Source organism: Macaca fascicularis, chromosome 15, assembly GCF_037993035.2.
Source record: "Macaca fascicularis isolate 582-1 chromosome 15, T2T-MFA8v1.1".
Lineage (NCBI taxonomy): Eukaryota > Metazoa > Chordata > Mammalia > Primates > Cercopithecidae > Macaca > Macaca fascicularis.
The window spans coordinates 102,257,715-102,283,875 of NC_088389.1; the positions used below are offsets into that span (position 1 = coordinate 102,257,715).

At 38.5% G+C, this 26,161-nt stretch overlaps 1 protein-coding gene across 1 annotated transcript in view; it reads left to right on the forward strand.

Moving 5' to 3' along the window:
• Positions 1-226: 226 nt before the first annotated feature.
• The window catches only part of LOC102134988 (uncharacterized), a 30,411-nt gene continuing 4,476 nt past the window's right edge, over positions 227-26,161 (forward strand). Inside the window, exons 1-2 of the mRNA XM_065530684.1 lie at positions 227-408; positions 14,598-14,644. Of these exons, the coding sequence (XP_065386756.1) occupies positions 227-408; positions 14,598-14,644 (229 nt within the window). The remainder of the gene's footprint in view (positions 409-14,597; positions 14,645-26,161) is intronic.

A 26,161-nucleotide genomic window follows, 5' to 3' on the forward strand; every position in this document is an offset into this window, starting at 1 on the left:
TTTGTCACTGATGGAAGCATCTGCCTTAGGCTCATTGGAGTGAAAGCTGTGGCCCCTCTTTTTAAATCTGATTTCAAATCATGCTTTAAATAGTTATCGAGCACCTGTGTATTGGACTCTGTAGTAGGTACTGAAGATAGCGTGGTGACATGACAGAAATTTCCTTCCCTCATGGAGCTTACATACCAGTAAGGAAGAAAGACATAGAGCTGCTTTGTGGCCCAGCATGGGAATTACAATAATGAGAGGGCACCAGCAGCTATGGAAGAACACAGACGGACCACTGAAGCGTCTTAGAGACAAAGGAAACCTTCCTGGAGTACGTGAGCCCTTGGCTAAACCGCAAAGGGAAAATCAGCCCTTCGGTGGAGGTGGACAGGTGGAGAGAGGAGAAAGACTGTTCTGGAAGTAAGAACAGCAGGTGCAAAGGCTGGGGCTGCACATGAGCTTGCCAAATGTAAGCAGCTGAGAGTTTCAGTTTGGCTAAAGTGTTCAGTTTGGCTACTGCATACATACATATACACTCCTCCAGATTTCTCCTCCTTTCAAACAGCGGCCTTCGCAAATGAATCACTAAAATCTGAACGCACCACTCTCCAGGATCCACAAATGTTATTTTGAGTTTCTTAGGAAAGATTTCTCCTATTCTCTTTGCATCCTCCTCACTGCCCAATTCTCATAGCCCAAACTTGAGTTCAGTAATTCTTAGGTAAAATGCGATGATGGCGGGCAGGAAGTTAGCTGCCAAGACACTGAAGAATTAACCTCCCTAGGTATTCTCTATCTATAAGGCCACAGTGGGTACTAATATCAATAAAGCTTAATATTAGAGGTTCTCAAACTTTCTCAGTTCACTTAGTGTCTTAGAAATTTTTTCACAGCTCCTCTAGACACAGATATACCCCACATTCACTAAAGTGGTTAGGTCACAGCAAGTGCAAGACATCAAAAAGGAATGTAGCACATCTAATGTTAAATCTGTAAACTACCACAAGCTAATATTTCATGTGGTAGCCAACTGATTTTTTTTTCCTTTGAGACAGAGTCTCGCTATGTTGCCCAGGCTGGAGTGCAATTGCATGATCTAGGCTCACTGCCAACTCTGCCTCCCGGGTTCACGCCATTCTCCTGCCTCAGCCTCCCGAATAGCTGGGACTACAGGTGCACACCACGCCAGGCTAATTTTTTGTGTGTGTGTATTTTTAGTAGAGACAGGGTTTCACCGTGTTAGCCAGGATGGTCTCGATCTCCTGAGCTCATGATCTGCCCACCTCGGCCTCCCAAAGTGCTGGGATTACAGGCGTGAGCCACTACGCCTGGCTGTATCCAACTGATAATAAGTATCACTGCATTAACCTCAAAAAGTGTAAAATCTCCTGTGGCATCTCTGTAAGCTCACTACAGCACTCTGGGACCCCTTGCTGCAGATCTTATGCAATACATATTAACATATACCAGTGCTAGGGAACTGCTTGCCCTCAAATCCATTGCTTGCTTTTCTCCCACTCTGCTCAGTCTTGTAGGAGGGCTGACTCTTACAGGCTCCCTTGTCAACTGACTTCCAGCAAGAGAAATTGGACTGTCTACTTTGGCGTAGGGCAAGGTGGGGAGGAAACCAGGTTTTTCTCCCATTTTCTCTCTGCTCATGTAGCATTTCTGGCAGCAAGTAAGCCTTTCCATGGCTCTAGCCCCTGTCAGACAGCCTACCATGGACCAGCTTCCGTCAGTCACCCCATTCACTAGGCTCTTTAACGTTGTCTCCTCCCATTGTCTTCCAGACTAACGGCGTATGGGAGTCAGCCTCGAAGATGGCCTCTAATGATGTGCATGGTTCTAAATTGTGTCCCCCACAAAAAAAAAAAGAAAAAATTTATACTGAAGTCCTAACCCTCAGTCCTGTGAATGTGACCTTATTTGAAAATAGGGTCTTTTCAGATGTAGTCAAGATGAGGTCACTAGAGTGGGCCCTAATCCAATATGACGGTCATCCTTATAAAAAGAGGAAATTTGGACACAGAGACACACGCACTCACAGGGAGAGTGCCATGTGAAGATGAAGGCAGAGAACAGGGCAATGCATCTGCAAGTCAAGGAAGGCCAAAAATCACCAGCAAATCACCAGAAGCTCAGAGAGAGGCATGAAACAGATCCTTCCTCACACCCCACAGAAGGAGTCAACCCTGCCAAGACCCTGATCTTACTTCTAGGCTCCAGAACGGAGACAATAACTTTCTTTTACACCACCCAGTGGGTGACACTTTGTAACAGCAGCCCTAGCAAGCTAATAGTCCCGCCTTCTGGTATCCCCACCCTTGTGGAATCCAGTCTGTGTGGACTGGACTTAGGGACTGACTTATTACAAATAAAAAATGAAGTGAGGGGATATTGCTTCCGATATTAAAATATGAGAATATGTCTTGAGCGTCTCCCTTACTCTCTTGAACTAGTTGTTTTGGGAAGCCAATTGCCATGACATCAGCCTACCCTGTGGAGAGGCTCACATCGCAAGGGACCACAGCTTACCAACCATCACCTAAGTGAGCTTGGAAGCGGATCCCTCGCCCAGTCAAGCACCAGCAGGTGAGGCTGCAGCCCCAGTCAATAGCTTGATTACAACTTCATAAAAGACTTCGAGCCACAGAAACCCACCTAACCTACACCCAGATTCTTGACCCTCAGAACCTTTGTGAGATAGTATTTTGTTGTCTGAAGCCAGTAAGTTTCGGATCATTTGTTACACAGTAATAGATAACTAATATCAGGTAGCAATGGCTTCTTGCTGTTATCAACCTTTAGATTGATAAGGATTTTGTTTCTCAGTTTTCCTGTCACCTGTGCAGCCAATCTGGCATTAAATTTCCTCTGCTTTAAACTCACAGTAGTTTCTATTTGGAGTTTGGCTGATATTTATGTGCAATTATCATGTGCTCTAAAGTGTAGGAATAATATAGCTGCTAAATTGCATCCATACCTATTTTAGATATACAAAGGCAAGCCTCTTCTGAGAATTTGAATAAACCCTCCAAATAATCAGAATAGCATTCCTACCTTTCTTTTCTTATAGCCAAGGAAAAACGTCATGAACTTGGTGTCTTATTAAGTGAACTTAGTGGCATGAACTTAGTGTCTCCTAGAAGCAATGTTCATTTCCACTTTGATTGGTCAGAAAAAATCTTCAAATAACTGCGAATGAGAGCCAACATTTCTAAGATCATTTCAGCATCTCAGGCTTTTAGATATAAAATGAAGCAAACATTAATAATTTATGTACTGTCACAGTTATGTATGGTCATAAACAATAGCTGACATTCCACAAGGTCTTTTCCAAATTCCAAAGAGCTCTATGAAAAAATTACATCTAGTGCCAACTCTAATGTCTTTGTTTTTTAGACTAGTAGTTTCTATCTGGCCAGCTTCACACCGATTTGAAATGAAGAAGGAAGAAGTTGTTTTGTTTTTATTATTAATCTAAAAAGGTATTTGGGGACATTTGTCTCCTCTTTGAATTCCTTATAACTGGGAGTTTGCAAAGGAACTTTGGGACTGCATGTCAATGTATTACTTTCTGAGATATTTCCACAGGCTATTAATCTGCCCATAATCACTCTTTTTCATTTTTCCAGGCCTCAAACCAGTGCGCTTCAATTTCTGGGGAGCCGAATTACTAATCTGAACATCGCATTTCACATGCAGGAGCCACATTTTAGATTTTTCCTCATTTTTTTCTTCTTCTCACAGAATTCTTCAGCTTCTGCTATTTTTCCAGTGATTCCCTTTTCTTAGGTACCTTGTTATACAACCCCATTTTACAGGCATGGCAGTTTGAAAAAAATTAGACTTTGCCAGAAAGGTGACAACAGCATTCAAAGCATTGAGACATATTTTTTGCATTAGGACTGAATTTTTCCATCATTATCTGTTTGCATTTCATTATTAGAAACCTCCAGACTACATTCTTGATTCTATAGGTCAATATATAGTAGCTCATTAAAACTGCATGTTTTGGAAGGCGGTTGGAAATGAAGAGTTCTGAAGACTAGGCAGTGGTTGTGATGGTGATTTTTTTTTTCAGGATAATTAATACATCCTAGAAAGTTGAAATTATCTCCAGCTGTGGCATATTTGTGGGCAAACCTCAGAAGCAAAGAATCTTCTGCTAGTTTCTTCTTTATATAAATGTCATCCTTTCTCATTGAACCACAAGTACAAAGTGGTGCTCTGAAATGTTCAAAAGCTGAGCCACCTAAGAATGAAATAAACTAGAGGTAAAACAGCCTCTGGTGAAGAAATTAACATGAGTCAAGCCTCAGAAAATCCACAAGGAAAAAGAAGCTGCTCCCATATCTTTATTTTTGCTCCTTTTTCACTGAGAATGGCTTCTGGTGCTATTTGTGTTCCTTTGGTTCCCTGGTATTCAAAATCACCCTCCACAGTCTGGAAAGCCCATATCTAGCAGCAGCACCTTGACAAAGGTGAAGACCGCTAGTTCATGTGGCTTGTCCATGAGATCTTTTTCACCTCTTTTGTGATCACTAAAGAGATTAAAATGATTTGATTGTGAATCATTCTCAAAAGGTAAATATTAACATTCTCAGGCCATTTGGCCATGTGTCATCCCAGACCAGCTCCCAAGGGAGACCAGGGGATATCCTGCACACTCTTCACAAGTACTCTGAAACAAAAAGATGGTGAATTTTAACAAATAAGTAGCCTCTCATAGATCTGAGGTGTCACTCAAATACAAGTGGTTTCCAAGTACAGAACTCCAGAGTGGTTTCTTTAAGGAGAAGTCATACGTTGGAAATAAATAAATGTAACTCAAGGGTTATATATAATATCTCTGTTTATCACAAAACTTTTTACTAGTGGCAAAAGTTATGATTGCTTTTACATGGCTCATGCCATCATTATGTATTCTGTATATAATAAAGGAAATCAAGAACATATTGAATTTGGAGCACAATTCTGGTTAATGTATCAGGGTTAAAAGTTGTAAATTTTTAAAACGCTAATTTTAAAATCTTTGATGTTCACCTGAGCTTCTCCAGTACTTTGAAGGCAAAAGGAAGATGACCTGTACTTAAACGAACGTAAAGCAATTGTGCTTATGAATTTTGTTTCTCAAGTAAAGCAAGAGCTAAGGGTATGTAAAAGTAATTACCACTCTGCCCCAGCAAAGTTGTTAGGCCAGCAAGGTAGAAGAGGTTAGAATTGCTATATGTGGACTCTTTTTTATCAGTCTCAGGAGTAATGCTCCAAGTTCCATAAGAGGGGAGAATAAGGAAATGAAAAAGTCTCACCTCTAAAATTTATATTACTCCCAGTTGGAAATAATACTATGGATTTCCAGAACACATGGCCACACCCCATATGAACAAGATCTTGGAAGTCAGACCAACTGGGTTTCTAATGTGCATTGTATCATTTTTTTTTTTTTTTTGGTCTGTTTTTCAGCAATTTCTCTCAGCCACAGTTTCTTCATCTGTAAAATGGTGATAATATAATTCCAAGAAAATTTCCAAAATGAAATTAAATAATACATACACAATGTTTAATTCTGGTACCTAAAAACCATTGTTTGTCTGATAGATAAGTTTATTTTCCAATAGAAATATAAAACAAAAGTGCAACAGCATATATTATGTTTATATTACTCAATATTTGGATATTATCACACTTCTTCTCATCTCCATTAATATTGATAATTAACAGTTAACTTTAAAGTATAACAGCCTTAGAGATTTTGCCATTTTAAAATCCTCTTTGGATTCAAAATGAGTCAAATTGTTTACTTTCTTTTTGAAATAAGGACCTTGCTCTGCATCTCACTGATCAATATTTTTATGGATGTAATAACCAAGTCACACCAGCTACATAAATAGTCTCACAGTTAACATGATACAGGTCATTCATATGAAATCAGAAAAAAATCTAATTAAATTCATAGGTTAGTGAAAGGAAAATAAAAAAGAACACTAATTCCCTGTGCCAAAAAGAAAAAACAAAATAAAGCTGAAAGCTGAGTCATGCAAGAAACTGCCTTTCCCTTTGTTCCTAGGCAGATAACTACAGATAAAAGGTTAAAGACCTCCACAGATAGCCACTTTATGTTCACCTTGTCTTATGTGAAGTGCTGATTTACTGAGCACGAGACAAACACATAATTCACTATTCCCCTACCCCTTCTCTCTTGCAACATGTGGATTCAGTAATGTGACCATACCCTCCCTCTTTCCTCCCTAGCCTGCTTTTCTCCTTTAAATACTGAAGCCCTCAAAATCATCTTTGGAGAAAAACACAGTCCACAGGACTGTTTCTGTGATTTTGTATTCCTTTCTTCCAGGCATGTCCTCAACCTTGGCAAAACAAACTTCTAAGTTCATTGAGATCTGTCTCGGGTATTTTTTGGTTTATATGTTACTGCCATTTAAAAATATATTATATTGTATATCATCAAAGTGTTACTTCTGATGTGATACTTCTGAAAAGAGGGAAAATAGGCCTGGGAAAGCAGGTCCTTTTTCCTCTAGCCATAAACTGGATTTGTAAATAAAACACCTGCATCTTTCATGCTTCAAAAATATATAATCAGCTATGGGGTGATACAAAGGTCAAAATTCCTCTCCCCACTCCACCCACTGTCCCAAATAAAATAAGATTAAAACTGGAAAAAAATTATTCAAAACAATTACTTTGGGGCTCTGGCAATCAGTCAAAGACAGACAACAAATTGAGAAGCATTTATTCATTGAAATCTGCTTAACTTTGGGTAAGAACAGTAGAATTCCATGATTTTTTTGTCTAGGGCTGCTCCCATAACACCTCCCAACCACCATCCCCCACCCCACCCCTGCCCCCCCACCACATGCACACACACTTTACCCATGAAGTTGTTTTACAAGAGCTGAGTTGGCCAAGAAAACCAGCAGCTTTCTTCCAAAGGAGAAAGACTTGATTTGGGGTAGAAGGTGAAAAAGCCACGCCCAGTGAACCAAAATCATCTTTGGAGAAAAACGTGCTGGTAAAAGAGCCAAATTCAGCAGAAAATAAATGGAGCAAATCCATAGTTCTGCTAGCTTAAGATTGAAGTTAGAGCAAATGGTAAGCCAACCACAGAGTTAACAGGAAGAGCCTGGAAATGAGAGAGACATACAAGGGCTAGATAAGCAAGCTATACATCCTATATGACTGGTAACCTAAATATGCATGTGAGGGAAATTTGAAGTGGCTTGGTAGAAAGTAAAAGCTAAAGCAAAAGAATTACCTGAACTTTGGATATGCTCCCAAGCCCACAAACAGATCTACCAGCAGTAGATGGGAGATCATGGGTGCGAGATTTTTTAATACAACTTAAGCTCAAATCATTGGTTGGCAACTAAAGTAAACAGACACAGGAACAACCATTAGGAAGCCAGACAAGAAATAAAAATAGAGTTTACAAACTGAGTGGAAACATTTGTGACCATATACAGGAGAAATTCTGCATTTCAAGTTCAAAAAAGTTACAAAATACAAAATAAAACCCTCAAAGGGAAAAATGAAAATTCAGGAGTACTATGATACACCATCTAAAATGTCAAGTTTTCAACAAAAAATTACAAGACATGCGAAGAAACAGGTACATGTGACTCATACCCAAGGGGGTAAGGGGAGGACAGGAAAAAAAGAAATACTAACTAACTTTGAGTCAGTCCACATGCTGGATTTAGCTGACTATAATTTCAAAGCAGCTAATAAAATTATGTTTGAAGAATTGAAGAAACCACGTTTGAAGAATTAAAGGAAAATATGATGAGAATGAATCAACAAATTAGAAACTTCAATGGAGAAACAGAAATAAGAAAAAAGAAACAAATAGACAGTTTAGACTTGAACAATGATCAAAATGAAACATTTAGTAGAAAGGCTGAATGGCATATTTGAAATGTCAGGAGAAAAAAATTGATGAACTTGACAATAGGTCAATAGAAATTATCTAATCTAAAACAAATTAATCTAAAGAATAGAAAGAAAAAGTTTAAAGAAAAATGACCAGAATCTCAGAGACTTATGGGACAACACCAAATGTACCCAACATATGTGTAAGGGACGTTACAGAATGAGAAGAGGGAAAGAATGAGTAGAAAAACTACTTGAAAAAAATGGGTAAAAACTTCCTAAATTTGATTTTAAAATAACATTATTCTAACAATTCAAGAAACTCAACAAACACCAATTACTATAAACACAGAGATTCACACCTAGACACCTCACAGTTAAAAACCTGAAAGTCAAAGACAAATGTCAAAATCTCAAAAACAGTAAGAGAAAAATGACTTATCACTTACAAGGGACAGCAGTACAATTAATGGTTGACTTCATGTCAGAAATAATAAAATCCACAGGGCAATAGAATAACATATGCAAAATACTGAAAAAATAAACCCTGTCAACCAAGAAATCTGTATTTAGCAAAACCCTCCTTCAAAAATAAACAGGAAATAAAGATATTCCAAGATAAATTAAGACAGAAAAATCATTACTAGTAGACCTGCCTCATAAGAAATACTAAAGAAAATCCTTCATGCTGAAGGAAAATGATACCAGAGTTAACTCAGATACATAGAAAGAAATAAAGAGTACCAGAGTTGGTAAATATGCATGTAGGAATAAAAGGCTATATAAATATACATTTTTTTCTTTTCCTTTCTTGACTTATTTTAAAAACATAAGATTATATAAAACAGTAATTATAACACTGGATTATAAGAGGTTTATATATATATATATATATACTATTTTATATATATATATAATAATAATAATAATACAAAGGAGTGGGGAGAAAAAGGAGTGGGAATAAAGTTACTATTTTGCACCTGAATTGAGCCAGTATTCACCTGAGTAGATTGTGATGAATTAAAAGTTCCTTCTGCCTGGCAGCTATGGCTGTGTGACCCCAGACCCAACTGTTTGAACCAGGGGTGGACAACTGTATTAGAGGTGATCCCTATATTGTCTAACTGTCACTTAAAGTTTTGCACAGAAAAAAGAAGATCTGGCCCATTTAGACCCTCTTTCAGGTATTTGAATTGGGAAACATAAATGTGATCAACTGCAGAAGTTGAAGAGGAGAATAAATGAGGGTAAATAGGAGCTGGAGTTGGCATCATTCAAGCCCAACTTATGGACAAGACAAAGTTATGGTGTGTAACATTGTTACACAGGGTGACAGAATTCTGAGTAAGCAGAGCAAGCCAACTGGAGGAAAGTGAGAAGGAGAAAAATGGAATGGGAATGCTGTGAGAAGCAAGCATGAGATACCAGGTGTTGTGGGTTGAATGCTGTACATCAAAAACACATGTTCAAATCCTAGCCTCCAGTACCCCTGAATGTGACCTTATTTGGAAATAGGGTCATCGCAGATGTAATCAAATTAAGATGAGATCGTACTGGATTACAGTGGATCCTAATCCATAATCCAATGATGGGTGTCCTTAAAGGAAGAGGTAAATGTGGACACAGAGAAACACAGAGAAGAAGGCCATGCAAAAGCAAAGACAGAGATTGGTGTCCCTTGCCACATGCCAAGGGATACCAAGGATGGCCAGCAACCACCAGAAGCTAGAAGAAGCAAGGAAAGATTCTTTCTGGAGCCTTTAGGGGAGCATGACCCTGCCAACACTTTGACTTCAGACTTTTAAGTCTCCAGATCTGTGAGAAAATAAATTTCTATGTTTTTAAGCCACTAAGTTTGTGATACTTGGTTATAGCAACCCTAGGAAACTAATATACCAGGTAATGCTTGAATAAAGAAGAGAACAGCTTCTATTCTTTAATCCAGCTCCCATGTAACCTGGCTGAGGCCACTCACCCTTAGAATCTCATGAGAGCTCCCTAAATCCTAAAAATAGGCTTGTCGTGTGAATATGAGTGGGCCTCTGCTTCTTGCATCAAAAAGAGCCAAAAGAAATATGGATGGCAACACAAGAAGAAATAAGCTTCTATTTCCAAGTCTAGCAGTACCAGTGATCGTGCTTTCCACAGTTTATAATTTATTTAAAATATAAAGTAGTTAAGGGGATAGAGATGTCCCTAGAAAAGGTATAGAAAGAAAGAAATCTACTTATAGCAAGTAAGCTGGCAAAGTCTCAAATATTGCCCAACTATATATTTTCATTGCTGAGGGAAAATCTATAAGAAACAGGACATTAAGACATCAACTAAGAAGTGCTTTCTCTTTGTTTTTCATGCTTCTCTAGCAAATTGGTTACTGATAATAAATTGAGACTGGGTTTATGGTCTGCTAATGGATGACTCAATAATCCACTCCTGCACAGGGATAATATAAATGTGTGAATTCACATCTATTAGGCACTGTTAATTATGTGTATAAATTTCTCTGGGCCACAGTGCCTAGATATTTGATCAAACGTTTTTCTGGGCATTTCTGTGAGGGTACTTTTCGATGAGATTTACTTTAAATCCATGAATTTTTTTAGTAAATTCGGTTGCCCTCCATAATGTGGGTAAACCTCATCGAATCAGCTGATGGCCTGAGGACAATAAAAGACTGACTTCCCCCAAGCAAAAGTAAATTCTGCTAGTGTGACAGGAATTCAGATTCAAACTCTAACACTGGCTATTCTCTAGGCCTTTAGTCTACTGGCCTGCCCTGCAAATTTTGGACTTGCTACCCTCCAAAATTACGTAAGTCAATTCCTTAAAATATCTTTCTCTCTCTCATATAGATAGATACATACATACATATAATATACATGTAATATATGTGCGTACATATATATACACATATTATATAAATGTGTGTATACACACACACACACACATCCTGTTGGTTCCATTTCCCTGAAAAACCCTAATACAGGCATTTTCTATGTGTAAGTAGCTTTTACTTAAAAATTCACTAATCCAAATTTTAACAAATGTTAACTAAGCATTTACTAGACACTGTACTAGGAGCTGAAAATGCAAGAAAGAGAAAATGAAGTTCAGAGAAGAAACAAAGAAAAGAAAAGAAAAAGAAAAAGGAAAAAGTCTCTGACCTCAAGAAACATGATCTCACCAAAATCTCACAATTGCTCTGTTATTGTCCTTATTTCATGTAACAACACTTAGCTTTGGAGAGCATAATAACTTGGCAGCCTCTAAGCACCCAAGCTAGGCTTTCAAAGCTAGCACTGTAACTCCAAACCTTGGACTCTTTTAATTACTCTCCATTGCTTCCCTTGGATAAATTGAATAAACAAATAAATCCACAGACCCATTGCTAGATTCAATTCCAACTTAACTATTTCTGTGATTGAACTTTTTAAAAATTTGATAACAACATTCACTCTTCTTGGCCTCATTTGTCTTGAAAATGCTAGGGTAGAGAGGACAGGTGAAATAACATAAAATTATACAAGATACCAGTCTATTCTTACTGGGCTCGTCAGCCCCTAGAAAATCGTGAGTGATGAGGAGGACTCTCTTAGTCAATTTAGGTTGCTATAACAAAATACTATAGACTAGATGACTTTGACAACAAACCTTTTTTTTTCATAGTTGTAGAGGCTGTGGGGCCCACGATCAAGATGCTGGCAGATTCATTTATTGGCATGGGACCTCTTCTTGGCTTGCAAACAGCTGTCTTCTCACTGTATCCTCACACAGCGGAGAGAGAGAGCACGTTCTGGTGTCTCTTCCTCTTCTTATGAGGAAACTAAGCCAACCACAAGGTTGGCTCAAATTAACCTAAAACTTCATCTTAACCTAAATACCTGCCAAAGACCCCATCTCCAAATGCCATCATGCTGAGGGTTATGGTTTCAACATGAATGTTCATATGTTGAAAATAACAAGTCCATAACAAGTACCCTCTACTGCTGTTTATTCAAAAAGAGAAAGTCAAGAACTATTACAAACTCACAATTAATTTACACTTTCCAGTCTTATTAATTCTTCCTATGTCACATTTATTTACTGTTCCTTCATTGCCCTTGGCTCAATACAAACATAACTATAAAAACCATGGCCAGAGAATTTAACTAGTTGCGGAGTGGGTTTATTTATTTATTTATTTATTTATTTGTCATTTTGTGCAGTGTACCACAAAGATAAATATTTCTTTTCAGTCAAAAATCAACTCACCTGATAGATTCAAAAACCCTACTCAATGGAAAGCTGTTCAAGCAAACACAAAAATCATTTCACCCTGAGTTTCATCCCGGTGGTATTCCAAGAAACTTTATCCCACAAATCTTATAAATGAAATTGGTAGGAGCATCCTAAGCCTCCAAGGAAGTGCTCAGAAACTTCTGAAATCGCTTTCTTCTATGAAGCCTTTTCTGCACACATATCTGCCCCTGTCTTGTGCAGACATAATTAAAACCTGCCACAGGGCATAGTCCACACTGACGTGTAACATAAAATGGCAACTAATGTATTAGACATGCCTTTTCCCACTGATCTCATTTTCTAAACTTTTGTTGATTCATTGGCTTCATGTTTTTTGAAACATCTCTTCCATTGTCTATCTCCTGATGATCTGCCCACATAAACGAGCTCTGCCCTTGGACTACGCACTCCTAAAATGTCAATCAGAGCACCAATGAAGAAAGACATTGGCTATCCACATTCTATGCATTTTTCAAAGTCTAGCTCAAATCCTGCATCTTCACAGACTCTTCCTCTGACAACTCACCCATAACCATTTATTCTCTTTGAACACCTATCTACAACTTCTGTCACTTTGTGACTCACTCCAGCTATTAAACATATTTGTTTGTGCAGTGGTTCACACCTGCAATTCCAGCACTTTGGGAGGTCGAGGTGAGCAGATGGCTTGAGCTCACAGGTTTGGGACCAGTCTGGGCAACATGGTGAATCCCTGTCTCTACTAGAAAATACAAAAATTAGCCGGGCTTGGTGGTACATGCCTGTGATCCCAGCTACTTGGGAGACTGAGGTGGGAGAATGGCTTGAGCCTGGGAGGCGGAGGTCACAGTGAGCTGAGATCATACCACTTCACTCTAGCCTCGGCAACAGAGTCAGGCCCCTTGTCTCATAAATATATATATATATATATATATATATATATATATATATATATATATATTCACACACATATATATACACACACAAACAAACACACACATATAAACATATATACACACACATATGTATATATGTGTGTGTGTATATATATTTGTTTTTGGAGAGAGCCTCAGAATGGAAGACCAAGCTGAGAATGGCCATTGCATTTAGTGGAGTGTATGAAATTTGCCATTCGAGAGAGCTTAGAGGAAAGAATTTATATTAAGAGAAGGAGAATTGAGGTGGTACGTTTGGTTCAAGATCATTGGGTTTCTCCTGAGGGAGGGATGATTATATGTTTGTGTCTAACCCTCAAATTATTCACAGTACAGTTTTCAAGGTTCAGTTCCTGAGTCCTGGGGTGAGGAATGGAACTGCAATAAACATTACATTAAAATGAAACAACTGTATCATCCATTTGATAAGAAACTTTGGAGATTGAACTGCTTTTCAGCAGAGGGTAAAAATGAAGCAAAAGACATTTTCAGCATACCAGTAACATGATATTCAGGATTTTCCCTTAGAAACAACAGAGGATAAGGCCAGGCATGGTAGCTCATGCCTATAACTCCCTCAGGAGACCAAGACAGGAGAATCACTTAAGACCGGGAGTTTGAGACCAGCCTAGGCAACATAACAAGACCTCATGTCTGCAAAAAATAGGAAAATTTAAATAGTTGGGTGTGGTGGTGTGCATCTGTAGTCCCAGCTACTCAGGAGGCTGAGGTGGGAGGATCCCTTGAGCCCCAGAGGTAGAGGCTGCAGTGAGCTATGATTGTACCGCTGCACTCCAGCCTGGACAACAGAGCAAGACACTGTCTCCAAATAATAATGATAGTAATAAATTGAATTTAAAAGAAATAACAGAGGATATACAATCAGACGCTCCCAGGCTCAGGGTATTGTCCACACCCAGAAGTCAGGCTAGCAGGGTCTTCGGTGTTATGACCTCAGACAAGCTCAACAAGCTGTAGCAAAAATTTCATGGTGTTAAGATGGAACTACAAAAGGGAGTATGTGTGAGAAATTCTTCATCAGCCTAGGGGGTTAAGAACTTCAGAGAAGCTGAAGCTTTTTAAATGATACAGCCCTGGAGGGAGAAAAATAAAGAAGGCATATAGGATATTTTTGTCGACCAATTCTGTTACCCTCTTGGACAGGTTGGGTGGCATAGTTACTCCTTTTTATTTTTATTTAAATATATTTGGGAGTATTCTTTAATTGTAAATTCTCTGAAGGTATATGCTTTATTGCACAGTCCTCCCTCAGTATCCAGGGATTGGTTCCAGAACCCCCAAGGATGCAAAATCTGTAGATATTCAAGTCCCTAGTATAAAATAGCATAGTATTTGCATATAGCTTGCTCACATATAACTTACTCCCATATACTTTTAATCATCTCCAGATTACTTAGAATACTTAACACAATGTAAGTCCTATGTAAATAGTTGTCATACTGTATCAGTTTTTTATTTATATTATTTTTATTGTTGTATTGTTACTTTTTTTTCTAAATGTTTTAGATCTGTGGTTGGCTGGTATGCAGATGCACAACCTGTGGATACAGAAGGTGAACAGTACAGGCTTTTAGTACGTCCCATACAACAGTAGTGGCTATTGAAAAACATGTGCACACATGCTCATTATTGGTTAAATTGAATTAAGAAATGCTTTATTATGATAGTGAGAATGCTGAGTTCTTCTGCTTGTCTACTTCTAATATAAGCTTCTACTGGTCTTGCTTTTGCATATACAGGATGTATAAGATTTGTGAGAAAATAAGCAAGTGGCAGAAAATTGATACAGCAGACAAAGCTAAGGGAAATTAGTTGGGCATCTTATGTAAAGCCTGCATTTTGGCTGATGTTCAACCCCATTTATTTTTTTTTCTCTTATTCATCTGGGTCTAAAATGTGTGTTCTCTCATTTCAAGAGTAAGAAAGCAAGAGCAAACAGAGAGATTGTTTGAGTCACAGCAAATATCTTTTCCAAAGAAAATTATATATGTCACTCACAAGTTAGATTTGAAGTGAATAGTGAAGGGAAGGGATTAGGAATTACATTACAAAACTACGAAGAGAAAAGATGAATTAAATAATGTGGAGGAGAGTAGTAAAATATTGAATCTATAAACTCTGACCAGTCTTATCCACATTTTATATTCTCGACTCTATAAATTGAAGATATTGCCACTTGAGTGGGGAAGGGGTATGAAAGGTTAGACCATGATATTTTAAAACAAAGTGGAGATGCAACAGAGGCTGTGATTTGCCTCATGAAAAGGTATTGAATCCTAGTTAGTTTGGAAACTATGAGAGAAGGAAAGAGCTAGGACACTTTCAAGCAGTGTTGGTAAACTATAGCCCATGGCTCAAATCCAGTCTACGCCTGATTTTGTTTAGCCCATAAACCCAAGAATCATTCTTACATTTTTAAATAGCTGAAAAAAATCAAAAGAGAAATAATATGTGTGACACATGAAATTATAAGAAATTTAAATTCCAGATTCCATAAATAAAATGTCATAGGAACATAGGCATACTTGTTTGTTTCTATAAGTGCTTTTGAACTATAATGGCAGACTTGAGTAGTTGTGCTAGAGACCATAGGATGTGCAAAGCCCTAACTATTCACTCTCTAGTTCTTTACAGAAAGTTGAATGACTCTCACTTTAGAGAATTTGGTTGGATAGCAAGTTTGCTTGATTTTAATCTTCACAACTTAACGAGGGCTTTATCCATCAGTACTTTTGTCAAATTAGAGTGGTTGCAGGAGGATCTTATTCCAGTAAACCAATCTGCCTGTTTCTGTATGAGTATTTGCCCTTTTGAGGAAAACTCAATCCTCCTAAAGACCAAAGTGGTTATTTACAGTGATTTCTCTTCCTCCTACTAAGTATAAAAAGCATGATTTATTTTGATACCTCTCATCTACAACCATGTTGTCAAATAAAATTATCCCTGTTCTATAACATAATTATGTCATTACTTTTCACATACAACTATAACATCTTTCTGGGATGCAACAGACCTTCCAGACAAGAGAGTCGATGTGGATGTAGTTCATAACATAAATTAGTAAAATAGATGATGATAGAGTGGATTATTGATATTTTTTAACTCTTTGCCCATGTTTAAACTTCTGCATTTTCCTTCCAAGGTCCAAATAAATCCAAATATTTTACCACATTTAATATACCAACCTCAAACTTTTTAAATCTGGCAGTATATAATTAAGAAAATCTTTCTACTATTCTTGCCTCTCAATATGATGAGGTTTTTATGTAATATCCCTCCTTGCTTGTATCTTGCTTCTTATAGATTCCTTTTATTACCTATCAACTTTGATATTTCCCATGAGCATTTTTCTCCTCCTCCAAAGTTCAAATAACAGTAAACATTAAAGATAATTGTTGCTCCCGACACCACTTACTAATTCAGAGCAAATACCCAGTTGTACTTGTTAAAATTCAGGTTTCCAAACAAAAACTCCAAAGGAGTTTCAGAATTCTTTATTAAATTTAAAACAGTTACATTTTTCTCTGGGGATGGGTGCTATAATTTTGGGCTAAATATCTAGTCTCCCCACACTTGAATCCCAAATATTCAAATTATTAAGTTATAGAAACACAAAGCTATATTAAGGCTTTTATCAGTTATTTAGCTCTAACTGAGAGAGATTTATCTTAATTTACCATGAGCTCTGCTCCTTAATATAAGGAATAAAACTAACTTCAATAGAGTTTGGCACAGTACCTAGCATAAAATAGATATATAATATATATACGAGTTATTTTTTCAAATGAGCAAAAGTAATTGCAATGAATGATTATGTAGTGCTGTTTTAACTTTCCAAAGCATTTTTCCATTTTTATACTTCACTGTCTCAGACATACGTAGATAGGTGTTCTCAAAGTAAAGCCCCAAAGGGTTGTTTCATTAGGCACAGTTTGGTGAACATTAGGAGTTACAATTTCAGATGTCCAGCTAAGGAGGTGGCTCAGATTTGTTCATTGTCTAAGCAAGAAAAGGAATTGAACCTTCTAGAAAATGTCTGGGATCACAGAGCTACCAAATGCCCCAAAGTAACCACTAGTGTCCCAGCAAAGCTAAATAAACCTAGAAATGCACTAATGTAATCAATGGCAAGTTAGCAAGTAATCTGAGATGGGTAGTGCAAGACACAAGTCACCCAAAGAACCACAAGGTACCCGTGTCACCTCAGGATACCAATCATGAGCTGGCATGAGAAAAAGAGATGGAATTACCTAGCCACAATTCCACACTTCCCTTTCTTTAGGGTGTGTGTATAGAAATGGAGTCTCTCACCTTGTTGCCCAGGCTGGTCTTGAACTCCCAGGCCCAAGTGATCCTCCCACCTCAGCCTTCCAAAGTCCTGGGATTACAGGTGTGAACCATCACATCCGGCCACACTTCCTTTTCTTAGAGAAGAATCTACCAGCCCACAGCCCTGGAATGCTCAGCCCTGTAAATAAATACATCTTGCCTCACTGGCCATACTCAGCTGGTCTACAGCTGAATGCCTGACTCAAAACAGATTGCTCGCTTTCATTCAGGTCTGAGGAAATAGGTTATTTAGTATAGTCACCTTTTGTTTTTGTTTTGGAATTTTGTTTTTTGTGTTTTTGTTTTTTGACTGCCAGGAATCTAAACCTTGTTGAGTTTGAGAAATTTCCTACCTCATGAGACATAGTGGGAAGCATATCCCTCTTTCCACAGTGGAACCTGAATTGCCCAATAATTGCTTTCCCAGCCTCCCTTGCAGCCAGGGAACTGGCACATGACCTAGGCTTGATCAATCAGAAATATCTGCCCTGAACTTTGGATTGGAACCTAGTGACGCACAGTGTGGGAATGCTAGAGAATTGTGTTTCAAGAGCACTGAAGAGGACAGCAGTGGAAGCAGCAATAGCAGAGCTCAGTGCCTTCAGTGTCAAAGGTGCAAACTGTGGGTGCCTGACACTCAACAGGCGGGGAGACTTCCCAGGACGTGACCTTGGCTGTCCTTCTGGTTGAGCAGTCTCCCTTGTTTCCTGCCTATTTTCCAAGCCTTCTCAACAATTCTAGGAGCTTTCCAATATCACCCAGTAAGTTCCTTTTTTGCTTAAATTAGCCATGATAGTTTCTGTTGCCTGCAACTAAGAAGAGTAACTGAGACACAGAGTCTAAGTCAGTTGGCTGCCAGCAACAGACCATAAGATAGGAAATGTGGGAGCCGAAGTTGTCATTTGAAAATGGGCACAACAGGCCATGCAAATAGCAAAAGACAATCTACAGGTGCTCCAAGAAAAGCAGACGCCAAAGACAGTGAGATGTTGGAAAGAAAAAGTAAGAGAGTGTTCGCACCCTGCCTTAGTATTCTCAAGTCTCAATCCCACAACAACAGGCCACACTTCATTTCTTACCTGTGGATTGCCTTAAAATTACCTGTTGTATCCTTAAAATAAATCTCTCATTTTATAAAATTGAATTCATTTTTAAAAAGACTTGTATTCCTTGCAACCAAGTATGTCCTGATTAAGTCAACCAGAGAAGTAGAAAACCATAATTATCTGAGAATACACAAAACATCAAGATTAGGACACAGAGGGATTTAGGGTAGGTACAAACCATGAGAGGACCCTTTCTACCCTCCTTCTCATTTGGTGATGACTCTACTTTCAGTTCATGGGTGCTAGAAACATGTGTATCTGCTATTGTATTGAAATTTATTAATTAGTAAGTTATTTCTACTACTAGGTACATATGAAAATCATTAGGTCATATCTATATACTGCCCAATATAACCACTACTGTGATCTGGTTTTCACTCCAAACACCACTTCTGACATCAAATGTGTGGGAGACTTTTCCCACGCCAACCAATTGTCCAACTCTTGAAACACCAACTGGGTGTCCTACAATTCACTTATGATACTAACTACCTGGAGTTAGCACAAGACTGCCCCAACTTCAGATGACAATCACAAGCCTGAACCACCTATACTTCTGACCAATGAGCTGTAAGTCACGGGTTCCCATGATCCCCTCCTCAGTTTTGATAATTTGCTAGAACAATTCACAGAAGTCAGGGAAACATTTTACTTACATATATCAAATTTTTTAATAAAAGATACAGCTCAGGAACAGCCAAATGAAAGAAACACATTGAGCAAGTTATGGGGGAAGACTATGCCACGCTTCCCACCCTGTCTGCGTGTGCCATTCGCTCAGCACCTTGATGTGTTCATCAACCCAGAAGCTTTTCAAACCCCACTGGTGAGAGGTTTTCTGGAAGTCCTATTATATTGACATGATTGATCAAATCATTGATCATTAACTCATTCTCTAGCCCCTCTCCCCTTCCTGAAGGTTGAGTTGGGGCAACAGCACTGAACATTCCAACCCTTAATTACATGGTTGATTCCTCTCGCTTCCAGCCCCCATCCTGAAGCCTAAAAGCCCACCAAGAGTCACCTCCTTAGCATAAACTCAGGTATGGTTGAAAGGGGCTTGCTATGAATAACAAAGAAATGCTTCTATCACTCAGAAAATTCCAAAGGTTTTAGGAAATCTGTGCCAGGAACTGGGAACAAATACCAAATACATATACATATATTTTTCGTTATATCACAAAATCACAATAATAGAGAAAGATTTAGCTAAAACGTTAACTCTGAGTTGAAGGCTAAGAAGGCTCCCTGGAACACAAAAATAATTATAATACCACCTAAGAACCATCTGTCAAGATAGGCTCTGGATTACAGAGAAGATGGTGGTGAAGCCTACTGACAGATGGAGCCTCAGATCTACTCTAGGAGGAGCCGTGGACAGCTGGCTCCTATGGCCCAGGCTTCTGGCCATTTTTTCAGACTCATGACTACTTCATGTCTACTCCCAAATGTGGACAAAAAGCTCTGAGCAAGCCACCCCAAAGTGGGCTGACAACAGCCGGGAACCCTACGAGGCCAGCACCATAGTCCACTCATGGCCCGTGAACCCAGAAAGTGCTCAGGTCTGTCCTGGAAGCGTGTCAGAAACCAAAGACAGATCATCTGCTCTTCCCTCTCTCTTCTGAGCCTTTCTGTCCTCTTTTGTTCTTTTCATTTTCCAGGTTAGTCAAGATGGAAAATAATGAAAACCCTTTAGAGAAGCCACTTTGCCTCTGCTTTTGCTCTTAAAGTATTCCTGAGTAACCTCTCAGCAAGGCTGCTTCTTATCAAAAGAAGCTAAGGAATGATAGTTTTGAAGATGAAGAAAGCTACAAACCTCTGTAAGTTAGTTTAAAAAAAAATCTGTAAAATATTTCCAATATGAAAATTCTAAGAATCCAAGATTTTCTGCAGAAACTAGAAAATCCCACAAGGTCTCATAATATAAAAATAACCCTATTTACCTCAGTGATTTGTTGCAGGAATCAAGTGAATAAATGTGAGAGCAATTTGAAAGGTGCATAGTACTAAATAGTGACAAAAAAAAAGTACTAAAAAGTCATCATGGGGTAATGCTCATACTAGCAGACACAGTTATAGCCATTGAAATTAGCAAATTATCAGGATCCAGAAGTTGATCTTAGAAGATCATTGTCAAATGAATCCATTTATGGGATGCACTTAGAACAGTGCTCCATGGTAAGCACTTTCTAAATATTCGCTATTTTATTATGATGATTACTGGGAGTAACAGTGGGGGTGCTGCTGAAGATAGTGGTAGTATATTATATATTGATACCTTTATTCTTATCAATTTTTTTCAGTAATAGGATGGGGTCTTGGACTGTATTGCACTATGTAACTTTCTCATCATTGAGACTTTGGGAATTATCAATCCCTTGTGCTATGATTACATTTACCAGTATTTTATACCCAAGGAAGCACTGTCTCACTACCACCCAGAGACCCCAAATTCAACATAACTGCTGCCAACAGACCAGTGATTACTGTTGCGTTTGGTTACGATCCCTTCCCAAAGCCTATTTTTGCCCCAGCTCCTCATAAAATCCCCAAAGCCATGCATTTCTTTTTAATTAAAATGAAAGAAAATTTTGTTTGGAGAATTTCACAATAGCCCTAAGGCATCATAAAACCCAACTGGAAGAATCACTGCCTAATAGCTAAATAGTCTTGAGGACAGCCAGAAATCTTTCTTACGTCGTTCTAGAGTGTCTCAAGACATAGTTAAAATACATGACAACTGACAAATTTTATGCACTATCATAGCCATAAAACCAACCTACATCACAACCTGCTACAGCAAAAGGTCACTTCATGGGTGGCCCAGGGCCCAGCCATTGAAATGAGCCTTCAAGTTAGTTTTACCCATTGGCAATACTAGCATTCAACTGTCACCTTCTCCTTACATTAGCATGCTGCGATTATTCCCAGCAGTGGAGCTGGGCCTCCATGGTAACGCTCTTCAGGGAGCTGGGGAAGCTCTTTAATTATTAAAATGAATAATTCTTACCAACACACTTAATTGGGAAATATTACATGTTAAAGGGGCACTAATGGAACAGCTCTGAGAACCGAGCAGTGTGATAGAGTATGCTTTTTGATGTGAATTTTAGCAATAGTCTCCTCATCCCATCACATCATGCATTATTTAGTTGCTTTAAAAAAAAAAACTATCATTTCATTTCTAAGTGGAGATGGAATTATTGAACCTGCAAAAGCAAAGCTTTGAATTACTCCCATGCATTTGAACCATAACCAGCCCACAAAAAAACAAATTCAGTGAATCATCGTATTATCTCTGACTGCTAGGAAGTCAACCCAAAAAGACCCTGAATATTAACATCGACCAGTTGACACAGAGAGTTGAGATAGCCTTACAGAGAGGTAGCTGCAGTATTCCCCCTCTATTGGAAACAAAAATGTGTATATTGAAAGTATTTGTCTAACTTCACCCGCGAAAATTCTTTTTTTTTTTTTTTGAGATGGAGTCTCACTTTGTTGCCCAGGCTGGAGCACAGTGGTGCCATCTCGGCTCACTGCAAGCTCCGCCTCCTGGGTTCACGCCATTCTCCTGACTCAGCTTCCCGAGTAGCTGGGACTACAGGCGCCCACCACCACACCAGGCTAATTTTTTGTATTTTTTAATAGAGACGGGGTTTCACCATGTTAGCCAGGATGGTCTCAATCTCCTGACCTTGTGATCCGCCTGCCTCAGCCTCCCAAAGTGCTGGGATTACAGGCGTGAGCCACCGTGCCAGGCCAAAAATTCTTAAACGTATTTGCCATAAGTGTGTATTTCTCTGCATTATGTTATGTATTCTCAGAGAAATAAGACTTATTCCAGAGGCAGATAAAAGAACTTAATCTTTTCATGAACATGTCACCCACAAATATAAATAATTTAAGTGCTGTGGCATGGTTCTCTTAATGTTCTTTAAAAAGACATTTTCCATCATTAAAGAAGAAAAAAAATCCAAGGGTGGTGTTCTTATTCATGATCACAAAATGAACTGAGATTACAAAATAAATTTCTATGACAGAGAAAATGATAGAAACACAGGGCATAAAAATACTGGGAAACTAAAGAATGAAAAGCAAACACTTAATACATTGACAAGAGCTTTTTGTGCATTCAGTTTAATTAACATAAGATTTCATAAGCATTGAGTGATCATTAACATCTCACATGCTGCCCACAGGAAAGATGATACCATACATCTTCTAAAAATTTCTCCAACGGTCACTGGCACTCCACCCACAGGCTCTTTGAGCGCTAGAAGGATCCCATAGGGAAACTGAAAGAGCTTGCAGCCCGTTAGTTTTTCCCTGACCTTGGCTGGTCCCCTGTCCACCAGTACAAATCCTCAGCATTAGCTACGTCTGTGTTTCCCGGGATTCTTGATCCTTGCCTTCACCCCTCACTCACCCCTACCAGTTTGCCCCCATTGAATGTCGGTTTAGCAATTAAAAAGAATGACCAGTGTGCCCCTCAGATAATGCAAATGTCAAATTACACTGCTAACTCCAAATTCCCTAGCTGGCTTTCTAGATCCTCCGGCTTTCTGAATCACCCTCTTGTTTCACTGTATCTGTCAGGCTGCCTGGTCTCCAAATGCTGGAGGAAAATCAAAGAGTCGCTTGACTGGAAAGGGGTAATTACTATCAGTGACATTTCCATTAGGTAGTTTCCTACTGAGCTGCTCTCATCTTAATAACAAATACTCATATTAATGTCCCTCCCCAACTCAGGTCCCTATACTAATTTTTAAAATTAAAATTCAAATGATTTATAATGAATGACTGCTCACTGTCAGGCTGCAAAACCAATGACTCCGGGGCACCCACCTAGACTTCCATGTGCCTGATCTCTACTGTGTGTTTTATGTCATACCTCTCACTGTTTGGGAGATATCATATGATAAGCTTGCACAGTTTTTAGTTGTTTAACAGCGCACGCAACACAGAATACATGTAAACAAACAGAGCAGAGGTTTGCAAACCTGCTCTAGCAGCAGCTCTACTCTCAAGTGAATTTTTACAATAATCAAATATAAACACATTATTTATGATCATGTATTTATTAAATGTATGCGTTCATATATGTAACAATTATATTAAGTCAATAAGTTTGTGTTAATGAAAGAAAAAAGTGCAGAAATCAGAGATTTACATAAAAATTATGTAAATCTTTGCATCCAAGTTATTTGCATATTTTTTGTTTGTTTGCACAGATAACCTGTTCTGACAGCTTGTCTGTATTCTCAAGCTATTCTTCAATTAGTCAGAAATGGCAGCGGTTTTATTCCAAAGCCTAAAGAAAATCAAGATAACGTGGCACAATAAATTGTCATATATGTGGTCCTGAATGTGTAAAATTTGGTACACAACACACTTGAGTTATTTCACATATCATGTTTTAATAGTTGAAATATATTAAATATATATCACACAGTTAGGAATCACTAAAATACAACCATGAAACACTAAGGCTCTGGAGAACACAGTTTGAAAACCCAACTGATGCAGATTCCATTGATGTTTAGGGAAATGTAAGCAGCTGAAGAGATAAGGAAAAGGCTGTGGCCATTACCCTTGGTAACTTCTTAATTCCCTGAGTACTTGGTTGTATCCACACTCCACACTCCAGCACTGATTACATTCTTTCATGCGTTGTAGGAAGGTGAGCATGTGGCTGTCCCCTCTAGGAGATCATATGCAACTCGAGACATTGTTGCATATCATCGCTATAGACTGAATTGTGTCTTCCCCAGCCCCACAGATTCGTACATGGAAGCACTAACCCCTACGTGACTCTAGAGATGGGACCTTTAAGAAGGTAATGAAGGTTAAGTCTAATACAATAGGACAGATGTCCTATAAGAAGAAGCGACACCAGAGAGCTCTCTCTCAACATGTGTGCCCCAGAGAGATGGGCAATGAGAGGACAGAGCAAGGAGGAGCTTGCGAGCTGAGGAGAAAGGCCTCACCAGAAACCAAGCCTGCTGGGACCTTGACCTTGGACTTCCAGATTTCCAATCTCCAGAACTTTGACAAAATATATGTCTGCCGTTTAAGTCACCCAGCCTGTAGTAGCATGTTATGGCAGCCCAGGCAGACTAATACAATCATGAAATGAATATTTCAGAAAACATTTTCAAAATGAACACCACAAAAGCAATTTCTTCTTTTATCATTGTGAGGTAACCTGAATATGATGCACTACAAAATGTTCAGTAGGATTACTTTGTAATGACTGTCATTATTCTTCTGTTTGAATAAAGGCAAAGGTTTTGGCAGTTAGGCTTGAAACATGGTTGTTCATGGGTTTGATGTGATCTCAGCTCTATCTAACAGCCCCATAGATCACTGTACAGGGCTTTACATACACTGTTAGACTGGTAACGTGCTAAATTGAGGAAAGTCATCTTTGATTTTGTTGAGGCTAATCCATTTGGTTTTTATAGTTTCTTTTTCTCAATTTATGGTTTTCTTGATTTATGTTTTTCCCATATTTTACACTAAGGATAACAAAAGCACTCCACAGGTATTGCCACTCCACTGCCAGTGCCTGTGACAACCAGGAACAATTGATCCTGACCCCTTCTCTCCTCTAGGTTTAAATATAGACTCAGAATCCTTTTTAACACAGTTCTTCAGGTAGCCACTATCAGTCATCAGTCATGGGAAAGGAAAATTATTTACCAACCCTGTTTTATGTCTTTTTGTTCAAATGTGGCTTTAGATCTCAATATTTGATAAAATTTCAATCTTTAATTATGGGTATGGCATTTACTCACTGGATGAGGTGACTTTAGTCTGATCAGAGCTGCTGACTTAACTCCAAGGGCATCATTCATCCCCCGGAGTTGTGTGATCCACAGATATGCGGCAGGTTTACCCCTCATTATTCACATTTTCATTTTATTTATCAGTTTTAACTATTTTTAAACAAAATCCTTTTTTTTTTTTTTTTTGAGACGGAGTCTCACTCTATCACCCAGGCTGGAATGCAATGGCATGATCTCAGCTCACTGCAACCTCCGCTCCCAGGTTCAAGTGATTCTTCTGCCTCAGCCTCCAAGTAGCTGGGACTACAAGCACACACCACCACACCTGGCTATTTTTGTATTTTTAGTAGAGATGGAGTTTCACCATATTGGCCAGGCTGGTCTCGATCTCCTGACCTCACGATCCGCCCGCCTCGGCCTCCCAAAGTGCTGGGATTACAGGCATGAGCCACTGCGCCAGGCTAAACAAAATTCTGAAATAGGAGATCTTACCCAGTAATGTTAACTTCTTGCTTATAAAAACAACTAATTTGTTTTTAAATACTTTAAATGAATTTAGTAATTTTTGAATAAACAAAATTTTTTACTATTATTAACTATTATTAAAAAGAACTTAAGATGAGCCCTTCAGTTTGGAATGGCAGCCCCAGCATAGACCCTCCAAGTTTTTCAACAAAATATCATTGTAAGTGGAAAAGATAAAAACATAATCTATTTCTAAAATCAAAGGCAGCTATAACACACTGCCAAGCCTGGACCATATTTACTTTATCATTATAATTAATAAGAGAAATTTAAAATCATATTGATACCCAGAAACAGAGAAAATCTTGGAGGCCAAGAAGCT